Source organism: Dendronephthya gigantea, unplaced genomic scaffold (assembly GCF_004324835.1).
Source record: "Dendronephthya gigantea isolate DGI-Jeju-01 unplaced genomic scaffold, DenGig_1.0 000033F, whole genome shotgun sequence".
NCBI classification, from domain to species: domain Eukaryota; kingdom Metazoa; phylum Cnidaria; class Anthozoa; order Malacalcyonacea; family Nephtheidae; genus Dendronephthya; species Dendronephthya gigantea.
This window is the reverse complement of record NW_021163043.1, coordinates 1704135-1732124: the sequence shown is the minus strand read 5'-3', so window position 1 is coordinate 1732124 and position 27990 is coordinate 1704135. Positions and strand designations below refer to the sequence as shown.

Below are 27990 nucleotides of genomic sequence, written 5' to 3'. Positions count from 1 at the left end.
ACGAATAAACAAACCTGAATTGAGACATTATATTTTGAGAATCACCAGTGTCCAGATCAATTATTTGACTCATTTGAGCAACAAAGTGCATGACTACTGCGACTTTGGAGTCATTACTGAAACTTACTGCGAAATTATTGCATTCATTGCAAAATTCATAGTGATAAAAGACTTCATACGAAGTTGGCTTTTCGGTATTTCTTTTCCAAATATAAAATATACAGTCATTACAACCAGAGATAAAGGCACCACCGGGCGAAATTTCCACTTTCATCTCAGGCTCAATTCCAGGCAAATTGATCATTACAGGACCATCAACATCTCTGACATCGAGAACTTTCACGGGTTTGAAGCGTCCGAGAGCCAAGCTGACAAAGCCTTCAGAAAAACCTACCTTTAAATCTAGGAAATGAGACCAGCCCTTTAGCCTGAATTCAGACAAGTCTTCCGGAAAGTCTTCAAACAAGTCTTCAGACGAGTCTTCAGACAAATCTGGGAGCTCAAACCAGCCCTCTTGCCTGAATTCAGACAAGTCGTCTAGCGCCACGTCCTGACTGTGAGTAAACACGATCTCTAAAATGTCATCTACCGGGTATCGCGTTAATTTGGGAATCCTGTTAAATTCACTAATCACAAACAAGAAATCTTCCGACCACCAGCATAAAAACCTTGACCTGCATTGACTGCTTTTGAAACGTTGTTCAACTTGGTTGGTATAGACATTCCATACGTTGATATATCCATCTGAGTTGCAGGATGCAAGTCGAGAGCCGTCAGGAGAAAACGAACTCGAATAAACTTTCGTTGGCTGTGACAGACAGGATTGCTCTTGTTTAGGAGCTAATGTCTTAAAGATAATTAGTTGATCATTATCTGAATAGAGCCACACATTATCTTTTAAAGTTGTATTTTATTTGCACAGAAAAAGCCAGGATTAGCAACAAGATGTTCCAAAGCGCAAATCGCAGTAAAAGGAATACTTTCTGTGTCACTCTAATAACAAAACTCTTCCGAAGAAAAAATACACTCCACACCTTTGCAGATCCACGGACCCGAAATCACATTATATTCAGTATAAATTTTCATTATTTCTAAGTGTTTAGAATTTGGTTCCTCAAATCCCCGCTGAAAACATCGTTCACATTTCCTACTCTTTAACACAACTCGTTTCTCCCTTTCCCCGTGAGATAATTTTCGCTTATCACTTCTTTGCAATGTGATGGCGTTCCAAACACAAAACGAATAACCCGGATAAGATGAAGATTCTGAATTTGCAATAATAAATAACCCTGTGACGCTAAAAGAACACCAACCAACAGGAAATCCAGCACAAAGCGACGACAGGAATTTTTGTTTAGCAACGTCCCATAGTTTAATGGTGTTTGAATACTTGCTAGTCACCAGTCTTTTGCCATTAGGGGAAAATGCACAGGACAAGAACGTTCCTTCATTTCCAGGGAAAAATGGAACTTCCTTTCTTCCAGCAATGTTAAACGCCGTTTCCAGTTTACCAAATAATATGAGGGAATCGTCTGGAGAAAATGTACAGCATGGAATTGTTTTTAAGTTTGTCGAATAACTCATAATTTCAACTAAAGTTGGTAGGGATAGCACATGGATAAAATTCTTTCTTACAACTGCTACTCTTTTCTCATCGTTAGATAAAGCAACAGCTGTAATACGATCAAAGTCACCGCGTTTCCAGACTGCTCGTGGCAAAAGCGAAACTTCGTAAGAATTCGACTTGACAAAAGGTGAATCGTTTGATAGTAGCGTCTCCGCGATTTTCTTCTCATCATCGCTGAAATAACCTTCTGGAGAATGTGTAAGAACCGCTTGTAAATACGATTGTGAAAATACTGTCGGAAAAGCTGAATAATTGTCATATTCCCACTGGTGTTTCAGGGCATGTTCCAAACAGTCAAATTCAATGACGTGGTACGAAATGCGGGGCGTAAATTTTCGTTTTTAATCCAGGAACATTTCAGTAATGTGAGCCAGAAACGCCGCAAATCATCTAAATTGATTACAGTTATCATATAACATACGATAATAACATCAATTGACCAAAACACAACTTCCTCCATTTTACACTTTATTAGATGTTTTAAACCATGTTTCAGAGCGTATTTCACGTCATTAGTAAACTTCACCTCAAGTCCTGAGCGAACACCTTTATCTTTAATTTCTTTAAAAACCTCTTCGCATAAAAGCCAAAGCGATCTATGTCCATCATCGACCTTGACAGTATACTGGTGATCTTTGTAGCCCTTTGCTAGAAGCCAATCAATAAAGGATTTGTGAAAAACGGTTAACATGTCATCTGAAACGTACAACAAGCACGATACGGTTTCATTAATTTTGTTGATGATGTCTTTCGTTTCGCGACAATCTGGAGCTAAACCAAAAGCCTGAGCGACGAAAGTGAGGGGAAGAGGTCCTTCGGAAGCAGCCAGCATTTCCAAAATTTTTAACACATCAAACTTTTCATGTTTTAAGGCGTTAATCTCGTCTTCAAGGCGTTTGAAATATTCTTCGTAAACAGAATGAAGACCTTCTGGGAGAAACGCCATGACGTCATTATTTGTTATCTTCTCAAGATCATAGCGAGCCTTTAGCCCAGATTGAAAATGATATGCATAGAGAAATGAGCCCTGGCATTTGGCAACAAAAATGGAAAGTAAACTAATAGTTCCATTTCGCCAAACGCGGTAAAGATATGGATCCTTATAGAAATCATGGCACATATCAACTTCCCTGCCAACTAAACTTGGAAAACATTCTTTAAAATAAAGTTCAAGATCTGAGTTATTGTTGTCATCAACATTGGCAATGTCTGTCTTTTGATCGTTTCTTAGTCTCAGATCAGCAACGGAAATCTCTGGCCTGCTCGTCACCAAGATTTTGATGTACTCGGGAAGAACAGGAAAATATTCAGCAATCAAATGCGTAATTTCATTCTTATTATCTGCAGCACTTTCATCCAAGCCATCGATCACGACTAAACGTGGCTCTTTTATTTCCAATTCATCTAAGGGATTTTGTAAATATATTTGAAAGGCATCTTTCAGATTTTGAACTTGACGAGGTCGTTTTAACTGATCAAGAAGCTTCTCTTTAAAACCAGGGATATTCTCACACATCTGACTTGCGAGAGACTGCAGCATCATCATCGGATCTCTTAGGTTTGAATCACTGAAATCGCAAAAGTGACAAGCAGCCAGCTTTCCATTCTTCTTAAAATCTTCACAGATTTTAGCGGCAAAAATGCTTTTACCAAATCCTGGTCCAGCTGTTATTAACTTTACTCTCGAATCGCTGTCACACTTTTGAAACCACTCGTTAATTTCCTCTAACAACCACTCTCTTGTTCTAGGAACAAAAAAATTGACTGTTCTTTTAATTTTACCTCTAAAATTATGCTTAGCAAGTTTTTGCAATAAGTCTTGATCACTTTCGCTGCGGGATTTTTTTTCAGGATTTGTGTCCTCGGGTATTGATAGCGTGCGCTTGAGGGAAGTTTGCGGGATCTCATTGTCACTTTTCTTCAACAAAGACTGGCACAGTAGATTTACTCTATCGCGGGTTTCTTCAACGATTTGTGTCACTGTTGCAAGCATTTTAATACACTCATCTTCGTGCAGTTTCCAATCTTTAAGCTTTTGCACATACACTTCTTCTTCAGGCCCTAGAGGACATTTTTCTAAATCGTCGACTTCACTCTGCGAAATTCCTAAATCCACCAATATCTGGGATATTTTCTTCCATAAAGACTCAAATGTTGAATTGTGAACTCGAGTGGATGTTACATGTGCGTAGACTTCATTTCTGTAACACTTGATTCTTGTGATATTTGCTTGCATTGACCTATCAGCATCCGGAGGCATTACACTCCATCCTGTTGATGGAAAACCACAAATGTTCCGCAATAGAACTGTAAGTAATGTGATATCAAAGGTTTTGGAATCTTGTGGGTTGCCAGACGGAGGAAACAGTAAATCCCACTGGGAATTATTAATAACTCGAGGTTTTAACTTTTGAAGAGATGTTTTGTTTGCAGCCAGTACTCCGGGTTGACTAACAGGTGGATGGATGGTATCAAATGTATTTCTCAAAGCCTCAGTTCCTTTGTCAACTAAAAGTTTACTGAATCTTATAAAATTTGCGCTTTCTTGCAGATCGACAGAAGCCATGGTAATAGACATTGCGAATTACTGTAAAAAAATGGTTGCATTAATTATATAGGCTACACCGAGAAAAAGAATGGGATGGAGTAGATTTTCACATATTTTATGACATTCTGCATGTCATAAAAGAAAGTCGCAAGGATCTTGTTAATTGAAGGGATTTCCTGTTAAAATAATTTCGTGAAAAGATATTCGTTTCAGGAGTAACGTTTCTTACTTACTACCACCCATATGACAAACTCACATGAACTTAATTTTAGAATTTCCATAAACATTCCGTTTGTATTATTTGTGTGCGGAAATGAGATTTTTCTCGACATTGTAAATTTTGAAAGCCTGTTCTCATTTATAGACATGGTATGATCTGAATGTATTTTGATGTCAAATAATTTATGAAAATATCTCGTGTATTTATAGGATCTATTGCTACTCGACTTTTTCATTTCCGATTGTAAACTGTCGTTCAAGTCTTTTATAAACTCCATTTAGTTTGAAAGAAAATTTTGAAAAGCTGTTTCAGCCGACTCTTGATAATTTATTTTTACAAACAATACTTCATCCCATAAAACACCTGTCATTTCAGACTAGTGGCTGTGCCTCCTCAGCATGTGACATGTGAAGCTGGATTATATATTTTCGCAAGTCTTTACAGGACTCTTACGCGCTCAGGGAGTCTATTAAAATAAAACTGTATTGATCGATCCTTACGGCTGTATTTTGAAAGATTACTCACACTAACACTTGAGTGCCATTCCAGTCAGGTGTACTCAAGAAGAGTTGAAGTGTAAGCATGAGTGGAGTGTGAGTGATATGTTCTGCTCATTGAGGTAACACTCATCCTGGACAAATGTTGTTCAATTTGCATTCACTGAGGTCACTCAAGTATAACTTATATGAGTCGCACTCGCCTTTGTTATCAAAATCAGTAAAGTGTAGCTTACTTTAGTGCAGACAGGATACTGCATAACCAATACATGCAGGCAAGATGCCCCAAATAAGATTTAGAGAAGTCGCTTATAACAGAATTAGTTGCGAAGCATAAGGATGTCCTTGAGAACAAAAGGAACGATTACAAAAGTATACAGCAAAAAAATAAGCCTGGGTAACTCTGACAGAAGAGTTTAACAGTCAGGCTGGTGTCCAGAGACATGCCTTGGATGTCACCACGCTCAAACTGAGCGCACAAGCGACTGTTATCAAATATTCTCGAGTCGTGCACACTGCCTTGGACACCGCACAACGATGTTCTGTATTTCTAGATTTGGCCCAGAAACTGCTTGAACATTCAGTTCCGATTTCTAAACAATTCTGCGTTTTCTCATCCTGTGATATGTCACATAGGTCCCACATGCTTCTTGAAACGTGCCAGTTGCGTATTAACGTAAAGTGAATAAAAGCTTAATTTCTGCAGGAATTGGATTCCCTCGTTCGTTATGAGCAGATATATCTGCCTCTATAATGTCAAACATCTCCCGAAAACCATCCTTAGTTAATCTAAATCTGCTTCTAAATTGTTCTTCATCATAAATTTCTTAGTTGAAATAGTAATTTCTGCAAATTGTCCAATTGTTGCAATCTTTCAAGCCATAGATTCGCCATGTTGTTTATCACAACTTTGTGTGAGTGTGGTTCAAGGGAAGTATGACCTACACTAATACTCCACTGAAACTCGGCCTCTACTTCGAGAGTGAGTGCCGTTTGCATGTGAATGGTCCGAGGGCAAGTGTAACTTTTCACTCATTGAGAGTGAAAGAATACTCAGTGAGTACAGAATTGCACTTTCGAGTAATGAACCTCTGCTCATTGAGTGTGAGTGTGAGTAAGCTTTTAGAATACAGGCGTTAGTCTCAGAAAAACTAATCATCCTTATTTGCTGTTTAGTGTTTGATTATTGTCAGGAAATTTTATTTCTCAGGTTTCAGCCTCTGAGCCTCGCAATCGCGTTATCAATTATTTCTATATTGCATGGTCTCAATACAATACAATAGACACTCATACTGTTAATATTCGAAGAACGTAATGACGTCACAGCTCTGTACTATGCCACTCAATACAATACAATAGACACTCATACTGTTAATATTCGAAGAACGTAATGACGTCACAGCTCTCTAGCTACTATGCCACTCAATAGAATACAATAGACACTCATACTGTTAATATTCGAAAAACGTAACCAACACTGACACAAACGTACCTTCTCAAATCTTCAAACGATGATTCCACTACATGGTCCGGCAAAATTCTCAGGAAGGATAACGGACAGATGGACTGAAATGTAGATTTAAAACCTAGAAAGAACAAATTCTGATTGTAACTTTAACACACCCAATTAGCGGCTAGAATCTCATGTGAGTGTCACGTGGGATGCGTATTTATAATGGTAATTGCACTGAGTGGAGTGCTGATGCGTCATTACAAAAATCGCATGACCATGAAGCGGGAGACCATATTTATATTTCAGATCGTATACAAACCCTCAATTTTGTTTGATATAATTAATATTATCACTACTGTTTACTAAAATCACTTCGCAGAAATACATATGATTTTCGCAAATAAATAAAAAGTAGGTTTGTATACGATATTGATTTTTAATGTTGTAAGTTTCTCGATGTTTCGGAGATATATATAATATAACGTGGAAAACCCACTCATCTCATTATTTCTCGGAAAATTTTATACCCGGAAATAGTATAACAAACAAATGCGCGGAAATGAAGACTTGAATCCTAGGAGGAAAAACTTTGTAATTCTCAATGTAATTCATTGTAAAAAATGGTCGATTACAGTATAAAAAATAAATATTTCGTTTCTGGGAATATTGAATTAGTTAATCCCGAAGTATAAATCCCACATCTTAAACTCTTCAATTGCAACCGTCTATACACAGAATAGATTCAGGGTCTTTGGTATAAATAAAATGAGTGGCGATAACCTGAAATATAGTAGGTTTAAAGAAATGAGGAATGTTTTTCCAGTATCAGTATCACACAAGACCACAACGCGACGAAGCGCTGTGCAGTGCCAGGTATTTAATAATGCAAGTTTATTCAATACGACGCCACAGCACTGTTCCGCACCTACATGCACATACAACCAACCATGTCTACTTTACCGTGTTGTTGATAAATCATTTATAATCACAAATTTAGAATTTGATCATCTACATGGGCAAAACCATATGCAGAAGAATATGTCGAACATAAACAAAATAAGTAGTACAAAGTGGGGGGGGGGTTCTGCCCCATTTACTTTTTTCTCAATTTCTTTCAACATTTTTCCAACATTTCTTTTAACATTATCGAAAAATAATAAACCACCAAAAAGTATTTAAAGGGAAAATGTATATGACAAAAAAGATGTTAACTGATATTAAAACTTTTGACCTGAGCGATATCATAACGTGGGGAGTGGAATACGACGAGAGGTACAATAAGTACAAGAACCCCATAGTTGTCCCCAACGATATTAGATCTGTGATCGAGGACATTCGATGAGAGACCAACGCGAAGAGTCCGTTCTACAACGACGTCGTCTACCTAAGCGCTAGGGACTTGTCGAGCAAACAGAGGAAAGATCTTCTCGACAAAGGGAGAAAAATGATTAATATTTTCATAGATCCATCACGGGGACTTATTCGGGAAGCCTATGCTTCAAAGTCCTCGGTCTAAAATACCTTGGCGAGGTGGAGGAGATACCCATCCCAGATGATTGGTAAAGTTTATTTTCAATATTTTGAAACTAGACTTAAATTCTCCATTGACCAATAGCCATCGTACAAATTCCATCTTCCATGATCATTCTTTTGTCGTCATCGGCTGACAACGCTATCTTGTTTACCCGTTCCGTGTAGATCTCGTGCTTTCTGCTTCTGAAGGTGTTCATGGATTTATACAAATCCCCCGAGGAGTTTAGACATTCGAGGTAGTCGTTGCACTTTATCTCGTTCTTGACGACACCTTTCTTTACTCCTCTACAATTCTTCTCCTCGGATTCTTCATTCATCTTGTAAGCATACAGCTTATACTTCTCAACCCGACAAATTCTGTTATTTGTTTACCACCAGCTTCGTCCTTCATCATACCGATGATCTTTTTGTTCTTTCCTGTTGGTATTCCGGAGGCATGATCCTTCGGGTAGTTGCTTGTGTCGAAGTGTTTGTCGACGTCACCTACAATGTCTTTGTAGAAGTCTTCTGTTTTAATTTCATAGCACAGCGAGTCCGTGTCGGTGAACAGAAGCTTCGATGACTTGCCGGGGTACTTTACTTTCATGTAATTGTAGTGGAAGTCGTACGTTAAGGTCTTACTGAGATTTAGGATGCTCATGCCCAGGGGTGCTTACCATTTACCCTAAAAAACCGGAAATTCCGGTCGGAAAAACAAATGGTATGAGTAATTCCAATCGGAAATTTCCGGAAAACTTGGTCGTCCGAAGGAGTTAATCCACTTTTCCCGTTTTTCCCAGTTTTTCCGGTTGGTTTGTGTACCATCTTGCCGGAATTAAAATTCCCGCTCTTTGTTTATTCAAGATGGCGAGCGAAAACATTCCTGAAGGTAAGTTTTGAAGACTTTATTTTTATTTAGATTTATTTTGGCATCTCTTAGCACCTTTAAATTATAGCAAGAACAACTATAACTATACTTTAACAATAAATATTTAACTACAGTTTAAACTATAACTTATTTTGTTTTTACAAACGATAGTTGCATTTCTAGGAGTGACGTTCTCTATTTTCAAAGCGTAGCAGTTTTGTATTAATTTGCTTGTCTGCAAGCAGGCTAGAAAAAAGTAGTCTGACGATTCTTAAAAGTATTTTTAAACCTTTATGAAATTATTCAAATTTAATAGGTTAGCTTACTGGAGCTTAAGTTTCCTTTGTTTTACATTTTATGGCAGATTAAGTAGCTAGCCAAGGCATATCTAACCTAAGCCATTACAGTAAAAACACTATTTCTGTCTTCTATTACTCTTCAAGATCCTTCGAAAAGTCTTGACCGATGGGAAGAGCGTTATGTTCGGTTGTTAATATGTTGCTGGAAAACAAACAAGGCCTCGTTTGGTAATGGCAAAACAACAAAAAAAGAAATCTTCCAAAAGATTGCAAATGAATTCAATGCCCTATCGGACATAACAGTGACAGGGGACCAATGCCTTCGAAAATGGACAAAACTAACCGCTAAACACAAAGAAGTTGTCGACCACAATAACAAGAGCGGAAATGACAAAAAGAAGTGGAAATATCAAGATGCCATTGAAGAATGTATTGGGGAAAATCCCAGTGTTAATCCAACCTTCACCCTTGAATCTTCCTCATCGTCAAAAGATATCCAAGGTGAAGAAGAAAGTGATGACTCTGATGATGAAAATGTAGTAACACCACAAAATAAGAGGAGGCCGGGAAAAAGAGAAAGAATAAGTCATCAGCAGCAGAGATGTTAAGGTTCCTCAAGGAGTATCAGGAGAAAAAGGAAGAAGTAGAATCCAAAAAGGATATGAATGAAGAGAAAAAGGAATTTTGGAGTAGTTTGCTTGAAGTAATGAAATCAAAAGAAAAATATAAAATGTTTGTTTTATTACAATGCACATTTAAAGAGTATAATTTATTTGTTAATTACAATTGTTGAAGTTTTCAGGGTACTGCACCCTTGTTACGTTTTAAAATTACTGTATTGTTAAACTGTTAAATGAGTTCTCATTAAATTATTTCAAAATTTTTGTTGCTGAAATTAACTTTACAATTATTTGAAAGCCAACTTTAATCAAAGACTTCTTAAAACTGCTTGAATTTATTTACAACCATTAAAATTGCATTCATTAAATTATATTTTTTTACTCAGGAATTGATATTCTTAGATATCTAATATTATTCACTCCTTTCTGATGAAATGAATATTTAAAGTCATCGAGCAACAATTTTTACTAAATGCTGACGTTTTTGTTCAGCTGGCCTGTCTCCATCTTCAAGACCAACAGCATTGTTATCATCATCATTGTCAATATCATCAGTTTCGTCATCCAGAAAGTAAATGTTGTCAAAATCATCATTCACAAGACACAAATTATGAAGCACACAGGCCCCCATTATGATTTCAACCATAAGCTTGACAGCAAGATGATCAAGATATTTTAGCTTTCTCCACCTCCCCTTCAACAGACTGACTGCACGTTCTACTATCTGTCTGTTTGATGACAAAACCCTGTTGAAGTTGACTTGATTTAGTGGCAGATGTCCATTATTGCGGAAGGGAACCATAAGCCATCTGCAAATTAAGATAGTAATTTATATGACTGACTAATCAGGGGGCAGCATTTTTGAACTAACTAAAGTCATTAAGTTGGGTGCAAAATAAAATCATATACCTTCTAAGTGGATAGCCTCCATCACCTAGCAGGTGATAATCATGAGGGAATTTGTCAGCTGCTGTTGCACATAGAGAAGAATTTCTTAAAACTCTGGAGTCATGAACTGATCCTGGCCAGCCTGCTAAAACATCTGTCAATACCATGTTGTTGTCACACACCATCTGATGAGAAATAAACACCTGTTAGTTTATTTCCTTGTAAAAATTTCAGTATTTTGAGAATAAGATACCAGTAATCCATTCCTAATTATTAATAATATTAGCAAAAATGGGCTAAAACAGTAACACATGTCAAATTCATCAGCATTGCATAATAAGTTACATCAACTTATTGATGCAATGCAATTGTATTTTTCTATTTACAAGGCTTAGCTTGTACAGTACTATGTACCTGCAACTGGAGAGCATGGAACTTCTTTCTGCAGTTATATGCCTCTGGATTCATACGACACCGCAGAAATTGGTGCTTAAGACGTTTCAACCCGAAAATCTAATCGCTGGTTCACAATTGTGCATTTCTGTATCGCCCTATCAAAGAGAAACCTTTTGAATATCTTAAAAAAGTTCAATTTTTCTTCTGAATACGCATTCTGCAATCTTTTGACAGCTCATCATACACATCTGACCGCTGTGAAATGGCCATTTTGAGGCTTAAAGTATACACAAGGTTATTAATTCAGACGATTCGTTTGTACCGTGAGCAAGCTTCAAATCTTTTGTGCAAGACATATTTTCTTGAATATTTATAAATCTTTTTCCTCACCAAGTTTGAAGTCTAAGTATCGAGAATTGCGGCTAAGCCTATACCAATTTCCGCGGTGTCGATTCATACTTGGTGCCCTTATTCTAATAAATGTACCATCAATCACACCTGCATATCATAAATAATAATATCAGAGAGAACAGTGTTTAGTAGAAAATTACTACAATAGAACCCAAGTACAGTCACCAATGGGTAGAAAAAAATCTGGCTGTATTAACGGGATAACCATATTAACGAGAAAAATTTATTAACACCGTTATGCAAGAAATTTGCATATTATCTATTATGTCAAGTTTACAGTCATAGAAAAATACTGTGGGGTATATGGCTGCAGTGTATTGGTTGATAGATGATGGGCATAGAACAAGAATGATAATAGTTGTATGTATGTATGTAAAACTTTATTTAAAGACACTACCCCGACAACAATAAGTTGATTTCCACGGGGGGCGTCTACAAGATTAAAAATTACAAAAATGTAGGAAATATAGACAATCTTGTTTATTTGAAATACATTTACTTATCAAAAAATTTGGAAACTCTCCACCACTAATATGATTTTTTCCCACTCAAGGTTTCGGTAAAGACTTCAAATGAGCCAATACCTTTGTAGGAAATCCTGGCTAATGAAAACATGTTCTTGATCTCATATTCAGACTGATTCAGTGGTTGTTTAAATGCTTACAAATTCAACTATTTGTACTGAAGCTGTGTGATAAGTCCTAACCACTAACCTATTACTCCAGGCATGCCTCCTTCCTCAAAATGTTCAGCTATATCTCTCATCTCAGTCACTGAATGAATAATAAATTAGCAGTTAATATTAATAATGAAAAAGATACGATAATAATGTTTTACTTGAATAATTCCCATTCCACAATAACACAATATTCATAAGTTAATAACACAATATTTATAATATCGTAATTAGTTAGAAGTATTACCGTTTGGCCATTTTATGTACTGTTGTCGTAAGGACAGTAACGCTGACGTTACGCGACGAAGTACTCTGCCACAACTGCTCAATGTTATGTCAAATCGGTCGGCTACCTGTCGCGTTGTTTCTCTTCCGTTGGCCATCATCCACAGGTAAACTAAAACCTGCTTTTCTGCAGGAATTGCAATTCTCCCAAAGTTATTCCTATTTCTAACTTGACCAGTAGCGACAACTTCTCTGCCGAGTCTTTCAGCTGTAGTGCGTGAAAGCCTAAAATGACCTTGAAATTCATCGGCAAAATACATTGGTACGGTAACTTCAAAGAAGTTTCGACTCCGGTTAAGATTCCTCCTCATGAAAGTAGAGACCATTCCAAACAATTCAATGTCGTCGTCGTCGTCTTCTAGCTCTTCTTCGTCCGCTAAAGCGATGGCAAGTATAAACAACAAATGATCGGCCATGATTGTTTACAATGATGTTCACCGCTGAATTTTGCTTTTGACGGCTCAAAAAGCGGTGGTTCTTGCTAGAAGGTTCATCTTCCATTCCATCTGGTTCTTCCGATGGGAAAATCACGTACCATTTGCAAACAATTTATCAACCAGAAAGATTGGTCTAAATGGTAAGCACCCCAGGTATATTGGTTACCCCAGTTCCACGATTGTTTTTTTTTCATATGAACTGCTACTAGGTTTTTCGAGAAGATGACCGGTCGATCGAAATTAGGTTTTTTCACCAGCTACTTCAACCGATCCTCGCGTGTCACGAGCTTCACATCGATCCTGTTCCTTTTATTTTGCATAGTCTTCCCGAACACAGAGTTGTTCATTAACTTAAAAGTCTTTTTCGAACTCTGTGGGGCCTTTTGTTCGCAGATCCGTGTTAAGTTGGATGTGATCTTTTAACCAAGATCTTTCTGCGAACTTTAGAACTTTGTGTATCTTGTTGATCTTTAGTCCCAGACTTTCGTATAGTTTTAGACTTGCATGATGAACAACGTAGTTCTTTTTATCACGTAAGTTCGGAATGAGTTTTTCTACCTTATTCATTTTAAGTCATTCGGAAGCAAGTGGATACTCGTTGTGGTGGTCGTGGAGATCTTTTGAGTATTCCAGATCCACTTCGAGTATACAACCCACACCTGGTGTGTTGCTAATATCCCTCCAGTTTTTAAATACTTTTTCGGCAACCCATTGAAATTTCTCAGTTGGTAATGGGTGACTCATTGCCCAACCATATAAGTTGTTAGCGTCTAGATATGCAATGAAAGTATTATCCACCTCGGGGTTATAGTTCTTCATGTACTTATTGTTGGCTTTGGCATGTCTGTGGGTGATCGTGCTAATTCCCCCTCGAATGTCTCTTTCCACCATCTCGCACATGATGGGGTCTGTAAGCAGATCAAGCCGCACCTTTGATATTTTGAGTGCAGATTCGCATGCGAGACCCAGAGCCGTGTAATACCACAGAGGATCCAACCCATAGTTTTTATGACAGATTATGCGATAGTTCTCCATCACATCGGCGAGCAGCATTACATCTGTCTGGAGATACAGATCGTGGTAGTTCCTAATTGTCTTACAGCCTAAGGTTTTTGAAACGTTCTGAGCGTGTTCGTATTCCTTTTCGCTTATACCTTTTCTGTTTTACTTGCTGTAGAACATTTCCATTGATGGTAACTCAGTCTCTTCGAGCCTTTCGAAATATTCGTACAGGGAGACACCCTTCTTCTTAAGAAGTTCGTGCACACCCATTTCACGCTCCAGTATTGGGAATTCCTTCAGGCTCTTAACAAGACCGTCCAAAGATTTTAGTGTAAATTTTAGAGAGTCTAGAAACCTAATTTCCAGAGGTTTTTCGTTCTCATTATACTTCTTCATTTTACTGAACGAGATGTACTTCTCATCAGTTTTTGGAATACACTTGATGTCTCCCTCCGCTATTCCCAGACTCTTCACGAATAAGTGGCTATCATACCCTTCTAGGTTGTGAAACAAGACGGGTACGAATCTTGGTGTCTTCATTCTAAGATTGCATTTGTTATGAGCCGCCCCACGGTATCCTCCTGTAATATGACAGTGATCTCTGACGCGATCATTGCCTAAAGAAGTTTAAGCATCGCAGGCAAATATGTTTGGCAACTTTCTTCTTGCTTAGTTGCGATGACACAAGTCGGGAGATTTCTTTAACCACAGTGTAGTGTTCATCGTAATAGAATAGGTTCACGATGTTATTATAAACCTCGCACAATCCCATTGTATACACATTTCTCCCTTCGTAGCTAAACACATTAACTCCGATGTTTGTCTCTTCGAAGACTTGAATGTCTTTAATCTTTGTTAGAAACTTGAGATCAGACCAATCTAAGTCATCGGATTGTTGTTTTAAGACTTTTGTAATTCTTCGTGGATTTTTGTTCTCACGACCGACAGGGTTTAAAGCCCTTGTGACATCCCACTTCATTTTTCATGTTAATAACCGCTTTTTTTACTTTTATGGTTTCAGGCAGCGGTTGGTAACTACTTCCGCTTAGCGGTGTGAATTTTGTAATGAAGACTTCTAATCTCTTAACAGCACTAATTCTCCAACCACTTTCCAACTTTTGAAATTTCGCAAAGGATTCTAACATTTTTTCCTTCATGATGGCGTATTTCTCGAGATCTTCTTCAGAGATGAAGCTTTGTGATCCGCTGTTGAATCCTGATAATGTATACTCCGTCTCTCCTGTTGATTGGTTTGTTCTTGCCATCTCACATCCAAGAATTGTGTGAACTTTTTCCCCAACACTATTTGTTTGCTTAATAAGGTTAAGTACATTTTGAGTAGATGCTTCAAGGAACACTTTCGGATCCTTAAATCCTTGGCCATTTATACGCCATTTTGTGATGTTTTTTCTAATGGCGTTTGAGACTAGAACCAGTGAACTCTATATATATGGAAGGTTCGCTCCAGTTCAAAGTGTGAAGCCAAACATGGCGGATCATGAAGGCTGCTTGGGTACCGAACCAGTCCTCCACGAAGCGTAAAATGCGCGAACCACGCGTGGAAATTAAAATCACGAATTATAAAACTATGACCAAAAATAAAAAAGCTAACATTTCGGACGTTACAAAGTTTAAAAATACGAAGTTTTTAAAAGTGAATACATACAATTTGTTACAACCTTACCTGGCAATGTTATTCTTTCTAGAGAGGTAACTTATACCGTATATTTGTGTTGTGTTTACAAAACTCTCGCTCTTTGTTTTCGCGAGCCCTTTCAGCTTCAAACTTTGCGACGCGTTTGTCAATGGCAGCTTGGTCTTTCTTCCTTTGTGCAATCACCTTTTTACGTTCTTTCTTCCGCTTGGCTTGTGCTTTTTGCTGATCTTTATCAGCTTTTGCCTTCGTGAACTCGAGTCTTTTCTCGAGATCAGCCATAGCATTTTTGTGTTCTTCGTATGTTAATAAAGGCGTAGTATCCCTCATTTATTTAGGTATTATAATATACCCATTTTTCTTTAAATACGATTAGATGACGCCACGCACGAACTGAAATATGAAATAATCATATTTGAGTTATTGCTTGTTTATCTCTTCTTTCTTTTTTCTTAAATACAACGCGTCCAATGCTTTGTTTGTGGCATCAGATAATTCTTGTCTTAGTTTGGATATTTTATCTTTTTTCGCTACCTGGTTTTCATATTTCTTGTGATACCGTCAATTTTTACATGGCAAGGTTGTGTCTTTTCATTTCTTTTTCGTAACCTTAAAATAAAATAGGAGCATAATGGGAGCATTAAATATCCCACTTGCTGCTACTGATGTCAATAATTTTAATTCTTCCAATTTTTCAAGATATTTTTTGTCCTGTAACATTTTAATTCCAACCGCACTTACTCAAAAGGCTACAGAAAGTTTTGCAGCTCTGCTCAGTGTTGCTGCATGGCAGCCCTAGCGAGTCTTTTGTTAATTTTTTACTCAAATACGATAGTCCCATTGCCCCAGCAGTAATATAAAGGCTGCATTGTAAAGTTCTTTAATTATATCCTTTTTCGTTGTCATTATCCTTTATTATATGCTATATTCATCATTTTTAGGCATAATTTCTTATGATCTCTCTCAAACGCCACATCGCCAGGGCCGTAACTAGAACGATAATTGGGGGGGGGGGGGTATGTTTATTCATATATTCAGTTCTGCCCGACGGATTTCTTTTGTAAGTGCAACAGCTCACAATGGAAGTCCGTCGGGCAGAAATGAATATATGAATTAACCCCCCCCCCCCAATTATCGTTCTAGTTACGGCCCTGCACATCGCAAAGATCAAACGGGATAACTATATTCTCTCCCACTATATACCCAAACAACAATCTTGCTAATCTTCCGTTGCCGTCTGAAAATGGGTTAAATGTAAAAACTCTATAACGAACCAAGCGGCTATTTCCATGATGTGTTTAGTAGGCGACGTTATCCTCTCGTTGTATCTATCTACGAGAACGTACATCGAGTCCTTTATGTAAAAACGACTCGCGTATGTTTTAATGTTACCTTTCCAACACGTAATTCTATCTTTTGTGGAGAACTCACCCCCGTACTTTGGTAACATCATTAATTTTTATGAATTTCTTGTATCAAACATACTGTCAATAAACAACTTTTTATGGTTTTCATGTACAAATATGGCGAAGCCTGAGTCGACTATTTGCTCATAGATAACGAAGGCGAGTTGTCTAATTGTTTTAGTATACACCCTGTACCTAGATATATTAATTTCGAGAAAATAATCGATACACCACAATTACACCGAAAAATAATTTAATTAATTCAATTTTATACGGTCGCGCGAGCGAATTTTTCCCAAACGTTCACTATCACGAATAGACAATGGTTGAGTAGCCAATCAGAATGTAGGATTTGTAATAGACAATAGTCGGGTGTATACTAATGAATGATATTCCATATTCTAATAATTTGCCCCTACCAGAAAGCATGACCCGATTATCACGGAGGTGTATGTATTTACATCAATGAGACATATAAATATGAACACCTAGAGAATCTGAGTTGCTGTGACAATCACAAAAGTTTATGGGACCTAGTATGGGACCTAGTCCTCAAGGGTTATCCTGTACTGTATAATTGCAGCTGTAATATACCACCAGCCTGGTGCAGATGGTAAATTAATGCAAGATTACCTGGTCCAAATGCTTACTTTGGTGGAATCAAAATATCCAAATTGCGGGTTAATTGTGACTGGCGACTTTAATCGCCTCAATATCACTTGTTTGCCCAATCACTTCTGTCTCAAACAAATTGTAAAGATACCTACCCGTAAAGATGCTATTTTAGATCTTATTTTAACCAACATGCCTAAATATTATAACCTGCCCAAAGGTTTCCCAGGATTCGAAAGCTTCAAGTGCTAATATATTAAGTGCTAATATGTTGAAAGATTCTCAAACCTAACCCCACAAGAATAAGCAAATACCATCAATACAGCTTTCCTTGCACCACTTGAAGAATACAAATCTTCCACTCCCCTTAGACGCCTTCCATTAGAAGATTCACCTAAATTTTTAGAAGTTAACAAGGAACATGTTCAAAAGGTTCTAGCAAAGCTTAACCCTAGTAAGGCCTGTGAGCCAGACCAAAATACCTAACTGGCTCTTGAAGGAATATTCATATATTGTTGCTTTTCCCATTACGAAAATTCTTAATTTATCTTACAGCGAACAACTGATACCTATAGCCTGGAAGATGGCAGATATATCCCATTACCAAAGAAGAAACCAATTAGCTGTATACAAACTGGTATTATACATGAGAAAGGAACCATAACAATAAATGCACATAGTGTAAAATGTGATGGCATGTGGATGTAAGATTAAAAGAACTATAATACTCAAATTATGATTTATAAATTTAGTAAAATATATCTCAGTCTTTTAGTCATGTGGTATTTGCATTGATATAACGATATTACGGTATGTTTTCTTTTTATGGGTTCGAACCTTTGCGTGTGTTTGTAAGGTCAGTACTTTTATTACTAATATACCAAATTATTAGCTAGTAATTTTTACTTGTACACACTTTGTAATCACGACGCTTGAATATTCTGCAAAATCTGGCAAATATCAATATAAATATCATAAAATATCATATTCTGGCGTTGTTTATACGAAAGATTAAATATGTAAAAACAAAAGAACTATAATACATAGACACGAGTCACAAGTAAATGCAAAATGGGTAGCGTTTTTACAGCTTTCCAAAGCATTTGTTTTGGCCTTCTAGTGTATTTTGCCAAAGTGCAAGAATAGACTCAATAGAGATAGAATTATACAAAGAGAAGCATTTTTACAGCTTTACATGGAAATTATACTACGCTATATATTATCAAAGATTACAACTTTAATTTAATGCACATAAATGTTTGATATTGATAAGGTTTGAAGGCTTCAGAGCATCAAATTGAATTAACCATTTTACTCATGCTATCCATACTGTATAAACACAGTTTCTACTGGCCAACCTGCTGACCAAGGACTTGAAGTCTTGACAATGTTAGTTTCAACTATTCACAGTATGAAATCTAGTTTAATTTATTATTTTAATGTTTATTTACATACTATTCATGTACTGTAACACAGTTTCCACTGGTTGCCGAAAGACTCTAGGTCTTGACAACCTGCTGACTAAAGACTCGAAGTCTTGACAACATAAGTTTTCACTACCCACAGTACGAAATCTAGTTTAATTTATTATTTTAATGTTTAATTACATGCTATTCATACTGTAACACAGTTTCCACTGGTTGCCGAAAGACTCTAGGTCTTGACAACCTGCTGACTAAAGACTCGAAGTCTTGACAACATAAGTTTTCACTACCCACAGTACGAAATCTTGTTTAATTTATTATTTTAATGTTTATTTACATACTATTCATACTGTAACACAGTTTCCACTGGTTGCCGAAAGACTCTAGGTCTTGACAACCTGCTGACTAAAGACTCGAAGTCTTGACAACATAAGTTTTCACTACCCACAGTATGAAATCTAGTTTAATTTATTATTTTAATGTTTATTTACATACTATTCATACTGTAACACAGTTTCCACTGGTTGCCGAAAGACACTAGGTCTTGACAACCTGCTGACTAAAGACTCGAAGTCTTGACAACATAAGTTTTCACTACCCACAGTATGAAATCTAGTTTAATTTATTATTTTAATGTTTATTTACATACAATATATTCATACTGTAACACAGTTTCCACTGGTTGCCGAAAGACTCTAGGTCTTGACAACCTGCTGACTAAAGACTCGAAGTCTTGACAACATAAGTTTCACTATGCACAGTATGAAATCTAGTTTAATTTATTATTTTAATGTTTATTTACATACTATTCATGTTGTAACACATTTTGTATATAGGCAAAATTACAGAGTGCCCTCGTTACAAGTTCTCCTTCAAGATTTTCAATACTTCTGGCATAGATGGCCTCATTGCTGGCTTGCAATGTTTACATTGCTTTCCTAAGGACTCCATACAGACATTTGGCAATTTTTTTCCAACACTACTTAGAATGACCCCAAGTGAAAAAATGTCACTGGATATACTGACAGGGAAACCTCTTAAAACCTCAGTGGCAATATGATTGTAAAAGGAAGTGTACTTTCGAGCTGTTGGCCTAGAAATTTGGCAAGCTTTACCAAAGTCTCTATCAAAAAACCTTTCTTTCCTGCAACAAGAACATTGTTTGACTTGACATCACAGTGCAAAAACCCTTTGTTATGGACATGAGAAAGAGCCTCTGCAATGTCGAGCAAAATTGAAATCCACTCATTTGTAGTGAGTGTTAATGGTTTTGCCATGGTTTGATTTGCATGTAACAGCTTATGAATTGTAACAGATTCTGTATCCTCACCAAGAAACTGCATGACTAACGAGAAAGGCTTTTCTTCAATCTGTACTCCCAATAGATATGGAATAGATGCATGAGTGAGTGTATTCATACATTGTGCTTCATTCATAACTGCTTGCAAGTCAGATGTTGGCAGTTTTTTTTCAAGAACAGTTACACCGAGCCTCTTAAATTTTTTTAGAACACACTCTCCATAGGTTCCAGAGCCAACAGGGGCGGTAGCCAGTGTATTTTCTGCCAGTGGTAACAAGTCGCTTGGACTAATTTGTTTTACTGAAGCAGCAATCATTTTGGTTGATAAGGTATTGCCAACTGCTGCACCATCCACTGAAATCTACAAACATTAGAAATAGAAGTGAATGTGTAAATAATCAAACAAATAGTAATTGGTGGAGTTGTTAATTATAGAAATTGGGGGGGGGCTTAATATAATAAATTTTTCTTTGTTGTAAAGGGTTGAGGGCGCTGCATGGGACTTTTAATAATACATTTCTTTATTCAAAAATCGAAGACAAAATATATTTTAACCCTTATACATGAAGAAAAATCGTTATACGTACCTTTCTTATGTGGCTTTGTACCGGTATTCTACGCCTTAATTCATCGGCCTTTTTTGAAATATTTTTCCATTTCTTGTAATATTTCTCAGCCAGCGCTTTTTGGTCCTTTACTCCATCACTTATTTTCTGCGCTATAGCCGCCTCAGCAACCGCGCGTTTGGCCATCGCTCGCTGTTCCCTCTTGCGCTTCTTGCGGCTGTTTCGCATTCGCCTATTCTTTTGCAGTTGGCTTACTTCGTGGCTGGCTTTCCCCATTATGCCGTTAGCAACAAAACCAAAAAAAGCACTCGAATATGTTGTATTATAGAAAAAAAACAAGTAGTTGTGATCACAGTCCCTGAATCAAAATTGATTTTAGCGCCAATTGTTTGATTTTGCGCGAAACAACGAAAATACAAGTTTCAGCAAGGGACTGGTGACGGGAGTGAGAAGTTATTCTATTAAAGTAAATGAATCGTGATGACATTTAAAATAAACATTTGTGACATTTTTTAAATAAATACTGATATAGAATAATTTTGTTTTGCAATAAATTCGTAAATAATAATAATCTTATAAAAGTTGTAAATCTATATATTCATTTCATAGATTTCGACAGTCTGATTGGGTGACCTATGTTCAATGTCAGACCAGCGTTGTTTCTTAGCAACGACCTTTCTGTTTTTTTATACACAGTGATTTCAGTGGTTTCGCATTGTAAAATATATGAATCGTGCTTTTATAACGAATAATTTTTTATCAACGAGCGTGTATTTTTGTAAAAACATATTTAAAAGAAAAACAAGGAAAGGAGACGGCTGTATTAAGGTGAGAATTCTATCGATTTTTCGTTTACGATTCTTTTATATATTTGGTGGCTCTTAAAAGAGCCGTTTTTTTAACTTTTCAAATTATTTCTTTTCCAGCTGCCACTGATACACCAGGGCTTTGCAGTATTTCATTTTGGCCATTAGCAGTTTGGATGTTGGATCTTTCATCAACTGTTTTGATGTTAGTAGTTTACCAGTTTTCTCGAAGTATTGATGCTCTATTTTCTTTAAATGTTCTTTGATGTTGGTTTGTTGCTGAGATATTTTGGATTCCATGACTGGTAAGATGTCTGTGTATGTGTCTATTAGTGTCTTGTTATTTGGAGAAGCCCTCAATCTTTTTCTTGCTCTGTCAAACTGAATCACCTCATCGGTCAGTCCTAAGATAAAACCCAGCTTTTGGCCTTGGTGTGTTTCTGTTTTTCTCTCTAATAAACAAAAAGAAATATGCTAAGTGCCTAAGCAAAATATGTTCATACATGGACGACAGTGATCTATGTGACAGTCAAATACAAATGTTGGTGAAAGTACCTTTATCTGTATTTGTGGTTTGCATGGTACCAGCTTCAGAATTTTCATCGGCTTCCTCCTGACAATTAATCTCAAGACAAGCAACATTTTCTTCAGAAACTTCAACTAACCTTACATTACGTCCAACAGTATATTGCTCACCACTTCCATTACAATCATCTGCTTTCTCCCCCTCACCACTAGTTTGAACAATGTCAACACAACCAACTACAACATCACAACCAGCTGCAGCATCAGAGTGTTCCTCAGCATCACAATCAACCACAGCATCACAAGCAACCACAGCATCACAACCAACCACAGCATCACAATCAACCACAACATCACAATCAACCACAACATCACAACTACCTTCAATCTCATCCACAGCACCGACATCTGCACATCCAATTTTCATACTTTCCTCATCCTCCTGATTTGTTGTACACATGACAGTCTCCATATTACCATCAGAATTTTCCACCTGAAGTACTTTTATAGGCATTTTTATTTTTTTCTCCAAGCAGGTTTGCCAACAGCATTTCAAATAAGCCTCTTCTTTCTTGAAGTTGCTGGAGCGAAAATGATGCAAAGTTGGTCCTTTAGGAACTGCTTCAGGATTTCCCTTTGCATCAAAAAACTCAATGTCACCATTGTTGCATGTTCTCCACCAAATTCCTTCACCTGCTAATAAGAAATCACAGATCCTTTCAAGATGAACTTGCCAAGATCTGTAATTCCTTGCTAGCATCTGTTTAGAAATAACAGTGTTTCCAAAATTTGGTAGAGAAGATGCAAGTTTGGAAACATGAGCTTCTTGTGTGTCGGAGGTTGAAGGTTGTTCAGCTTTCAATTTCTTTTCAGCCTGGACTCGGATAAAGACATTACCAATGATGTGGTCAGGATGGTTAGATGATGTCATTCGGGTTATATTGTTAATACTATTAAATACTCTTTCCTGTTCTTCTGTGTTTGTAGATCGGCCGCTTATTAATCTGTTCTGGATTGGTGCATGTGCTGTAATGTTGTGGAAGTAGTTACCATAAAACTTCCGAGTTGACATTTGCTTCAGGGAAAATCCGATAACTGACCTGCACAACATTGCATGATGAAAGGTAAGGTTATGGAGTCTCAGAACTGCTCGTGGTGTTCTCTTGGCTTCTGAGTTGTAGGCTATTTCTTGAATTTCTACAAGGGTGTCAAGCAATGATTGAACCTTTGGATTAACTGAGCCTCGAAGCTGATTGGAAACAACAATCAAAGCACAGCGGTAATCAAAGGTTCGTTTCGTTTCTTTCCCCCCAATGCTCAATTCAAGAACAGCCTTCAACTTAGAAGCTTCATTGGGTGGCAGATGGTCTGGTAGCTCACAAAATAGATTTTCGATGTGCTTCCCAATGTCGTGGAGGGGTTCAAAACCTAGAATCTCATAACTAGCACAGTTAATTGACCCTAAGGTTTTGTTGGGACTGGTAAATAGTAGGGCTGGCACTCTTTGAACTCCATGCAGTTCATCCCTCAAGAGATCTTCTAGTTCTTTCTTCTTTTTTCCTTCGTAGATTGATCTGGCATTCAACTCCCTGATCAAGTTGGGTTTTGTTAATCCATGGAAAGGTTTATTTGACTTTGCCAAAGAATTTGCTGCACCGCATGGGCCTTTAAACACCAACTGCTGTCGATCCTCCAATGATACGTGTGGGCAACGAAACACATAATCAAGTTCATACACCCGATGAGCATTGGCACCACAGATGGCACAGTAGAAATTCCCACCCTTCTGTTGGCCAGCTTCATATTGACGAGAAGGACTGTCACCATGGAAGAACCTCATCTTGTCTGAAACAGGTACACCAGTGGTTGTTGTAATAGGATCTGAGAGTTGTTCTAAACACTCAAGTCTGGTTCTATGTAACACAATTGATCTTCATCACAGGATGATGACCTTGCAACGATGTACAGACTTGGTGCTTCAACCAATGACTGGATGTTGACCTTTTTTCCAGTGATGGCTTCGTATTCACTGTTGGTATAGAATGTGGCTTGGTCATACAAGCAGGTTGCCATAAAGACAAGGTGGGAATGGTTTGCAACTGTAGATAGGTCATGCCATACGAGTAGATGCCGTGTTCTTTCCATTACCTTCAGCCGCTCTCTCATATCTGTTTCATCCTCACCCTCTTTTCTCTCATTTAGCATTGTCAACCTGTTCTCAACTTCTGTCACACTCATGCTATTCACATCTTTTTCATCATTAATCCGCATAAATTTCTCCAACTCATGTAGCTTTCTTCTCCTGATCTCAACCAGTGGGCATTTGCGTCCTTCCACAAAAAAGGAAGACTTCTCGATTGAGCCATCCTCTTTGAGCACTAGCTTCTCATACTAAACAAAAATGAAAGATTCTTAAAAGTTTACTTGGTCCGTCTTGTTAACAGTGTATTAACCCACTCATTGCCCCTTAATGGGTTAATCTACAACATTTACTACCTTATTAACATTTACAGTGCTTGCTTTTCTATATATGTCAATATTAGAAGTTAGAATCACAAAAGCTAAAGTGCATTTGATCTTGTCATTAATTGTAATTAATATATAATTGAGATTAAATTACCTTTCTTGGCACATTAGCTCCCCAACATTTATTTCGCCTGACAAAACTTTTTCTTGCAATTTCTTCAGCACTTTACCATTAGTTTCAGGAACAGGAACAGTGATTTCACCACCTGCACCTCTTCTTAACTTTTTTCTTATGTTGCCCTCATTACATTCTCTCCTTCTTTTCCTAAATCTTTCCACATTAACACCTTCTGACTTTAGCCACTCCATAGCAATTTGACCACCGTTTTGAGCTATCTCTCCAGCTTTGTTTTTGATTTGAAATTGTCTTGCTAGTTCAGACCAGTTGACCAAAGTGTCATCTCCATAACTGTTTACTTCATCTTTCATCCCTTCCTTATCCCATTCCATGTCAGCAAACTTGCCAACAGGACTTTTCTGTTTCTCTTGCTGTTTCTGCTGCCTTGTGCGTTCTATTGCATCTTCTTTACTTTCAAAACCAATTGTCAACCTTTCCCTTTGTCTTCCTGCTAATGATTGTCGATTTCCAAAGCATCTATTAAATAAAATTATATTTCATTTTCACTAATGATATATCACCAGCTACTCCGGCTGGATATTTTTACCTTAATTACCTGTAATTTACCCCTGATCACAGACTCAGGGTATATGATATCTCTATATACCCTGGCTGGATATTATAGGATATTTGTACAGGACTAGTTATCCTGGCTGGGTATGGTATCTCACTACTTATACCCTGGCTGGATATTTTTACCTCACTATAACTACCCCGGCTTCTTGGTTGAACACCTTTACCCATGAGAATATTTTTATATCATTACCTTATAAAAGATGTATTTTCCCATTCTTTCTGCACTGCTTCCTTGAATTTTCTGTAATTTGTTCTCCTTGTTTTTCTCTTTTCAGCTTTTGATTTTTTTTCCTCAATGTTCAGATCTTTGACCTTTGTCAGCGCATTTACAAGGGAATGGCCTGTTACCTTTTTAAAAATGGGGTTTACTTGGTCGTACAATGACTTTGCAGTCTCGCTCGCTTTATGGAGAGTGGTGGTGGTGTTACATGGTTGGTTACTGGGTAGTTGGATCGCAACAGTCGTGTTTGCAACATGAGGATTGTTTTCCTTCATTGAGCCTGTGTATCGATGTGATTTTACCGGGAATAATGCTTGAATATGACTGTATTTGAGCTGGCATGGCTTACAATTTTGAAACGTGTGTTCAATCTTCATCGCTTGGGACAGTTCATTCCATGCTTTAATGTTAAATGTCGCAGTGTATTGGTTCCGCTCTGCTATCTTCCTGTGGTTCCACCGACTAAATTTCACGCGTAGGGTTGGGAAATGTTTATCAAAACGTTTCAGGTCAAGGGGGAAGTTTTCCTTGCAGCTTTGAAATGTGTTTGAGAAGCGATCATATCTCTCCCGCATCAATCGCGCTTGATAAAGTTTTCGCGTTTCATTCTCTTCGCATTTTAGATTCTCATCTGCGTCAACTTGAGCTGAAATTTGCCAAGCGATCCCTCGCGCAAACCCACACGTTAAAGGATGAATGAATGTCCCAGACATTCAGAATTGTATTGTCTCAAATAAAATGAGCTACACTATAATTTATAATATCGATTGTATAGCGATAGTGTAAATATATTTTGCTGCGCCAACGATTGCGTTCTTCACTGCAGTAGAACGTTTTGAAATTTGCGCGTAAATTTAAAACTTGCGGAACTGCGTCACTGGTCTTGTGATAATTTCACATATTATGTAACCTAGCCATATAAATTTTCCTGCGTTTTGTCGCCAAAAATACATAACTTTCTTCGCAGTGTTTATGTAAATTTGGCGAACATATATCGCGCGCGTATAAAGCGCTTTTAATTCTATTGCAGAAGAAAATCGTATATATACATGCTAATTATAAGTACTTTTATCTATCGTTAGTACAAATATGAATTTTATAACACGCTATATTGTTTTCAAAATACAAATATTGCCCTAGAAAGTGAACATTTTTCAGTCATATTCATTTGAAAATGGCCTCCATGTTGTTAAACGCTAAATCACCATGGAAATAGCCATATTATTATGTGTAGCCGCTGCATCGATGTCAATATTACGCTGGCGCAATTTCATGATGGCGACTATTATTATTTAATGTCACACGAAAAACGCGTTCGACTTGCAGCATGATAATTTGGCAGATTTTTCACAATTTCATTAACTAAAAACATTAACAAGGGGGGAAAGTTTCCTACGTTTATTGGAAAATCGTACATTTATTTGGAAATAACATTTAATGACGCGATTAACATTCGTTCGACGCCGATCATCGTAATATAGCCTCATAAAATATTGAAACGAAGCCTAATTGTCAACTTTCCCGATTCATTCAACAAACACTGACATTATGTATGAATGATTATGGCAATTCTGCGTCCTTTCAATCACGAATTATACTGCTGCAGAGCCTCTGAATATAACGTAAATTTTTTTGTGTTGTTTTTCGAAATATACATCACGTGATCGTTGCCATGACAACAAAAAGTAGGTTAAATTTTAGAAACTACTTAGACAAAACATATAAAACTTGAATGGTAATAATTAAGGCCATACTTATTTTTTAATGATTTTTCGTTTATTTTCCCTAAATATGCTACTGGGAGCCAGGCATTAATGTACCTGAGCATTGAATTTCAAAAGTTAATACCAAAATTCAGCTTACCTGAGCGTCAAATCACGATAATTTGAGGGTATAAATTGCCCGTCCGAAAACTGGACGAATGTCCGAAAACTGGACAACAATATCTTGAAATTTTGAACCATCGAGCGATGATAAAAGGCGAAGAATAAACTGGGCGACATACTGTATATATAAGCAACAATGTGCAATATACTAAACGCCAATATAAACCGAAACGCCAATATACGAAACGTCAATATAAACCAAACAACACGTCAAAACATTGTAATTTAAAGCAAAATAGACAAGGCCGCATACGTATATCGCAATATGAGAGAAATCTGACAAGGAATCTAGCACATACCTTCGACAATCTGGTCTTGTCTAGTGTGTATTACCACGACTAGCCCAAAGCCGTATGTCTTTGTTTTTGTACTTGTCTGCGTCGATAAACCTTGTTAAAACAACTTCAGCTTTCTCATACGTTGATCACCTACGACGAATCAGGATCACTTTAGGAGCTTCTAGTCCAAGAATACGATCATTTTGACAAATTACGAACACAGACTTTGAAGAAATACAAAGACTCAAAGAGAAACAGAAACCCAAAAAAACCATAGAGATTATAAATAACAGATTGGCATTTGGCATTATTGAAAACATCATTCGAAAAGGGGAGCGCGATAATAGGGGCTAA

At 37.2% G+C, this 27990-nt stretch overlaps 5 protein-coding genes and 1 pseudogene across 5 annotated transcripts in view; 1 reads left to right on the top strand and 5 right to left on the bottom strand.

Moving 5' to 3' along the window:
* LOC114525120 overlaps nt 1–27990 on the bottom strand; it is a 55770-nt gene that overhangs the window by 17808 nt on the left and 9972 nt on the right. The gene's annotated exons all lie outside the window — the stretch shown is intronic.
* Nucleotides 2–3238, bottom strand: LOC114525128. The gene is made up of 2 exons (XM_028546346.1): nt 128–3238; nt 2–14 (listed from the first exon to the last, which is right to left on the bottom strand). The coding sequence occupies exon 1, from the start codon at nt 3171–3173 to the stop codon at nt 1902–1904; it is 1272 nt and encodes a 423-aa protein (XP_028402147.1). The 5' UTR covers nt 3174–3238; the 3' UTR covers nt 2–14; nt 128–1901.
* LOC114525106 (E3 ubiquitin-protein ligase DZIP3-like) lies at nt 3182–27936 on the bottom strand. Its single transcript, XM_028546314.1, has 4 exons — nt 27658–27936; nt 6385–6478; nt 3278–4214; nt 3182–3195 (listed from the first exon to the last, which is right to left on the bottom strand). Exons 3-4 carry the CDS (start codon nt 4203–4205, stop codon nt 3182–3184), a joined length of 942 nt encoding a protein of 313 aa, XP_028402115.1. The 5' UTR covers nt 4206–4214; nt 6385–6478; nt 27658–27936.
* On the top strand, nt 8722–9817 carry LOC114525105 (annotated as a pseudogene).
* On the bottom strand, nt 9819–11076 carry LOC114525129 (putative nuclease HARBI1). The gene is made up of 3 exons (XM_028546348.1): nt 10947–11076; nt 10554–10717; nt 9819–10453 (listed from the first exon to the last, which is right to left on the bottom strand). The coding sequence occupies exons 1-3, from the start codon at nt 10998–11000 to the stop codon at nt 10093–10095; spliced, it is 579 nt and encodes a 192-aa protein (XP_028402149.1). The 5' UTR covers nt 11001–11076; the 3' UTR covers nt 9819–10092.
* Nucleotides 21613–23872, bottom strand: LOC114525104. Its single transcript, XM_028546313.1, has 2 exons — nt 22063–23872; nt 21613–21959 (listed from the first exon to the last, which is right to left on the bottom strand). Exons 1-2 carry the CDS (start codon nt 23870–23872, stop codon nt 21613–21615), a joined length of 2157 nt encoding a protein of 718 aa, XP_028402114.1.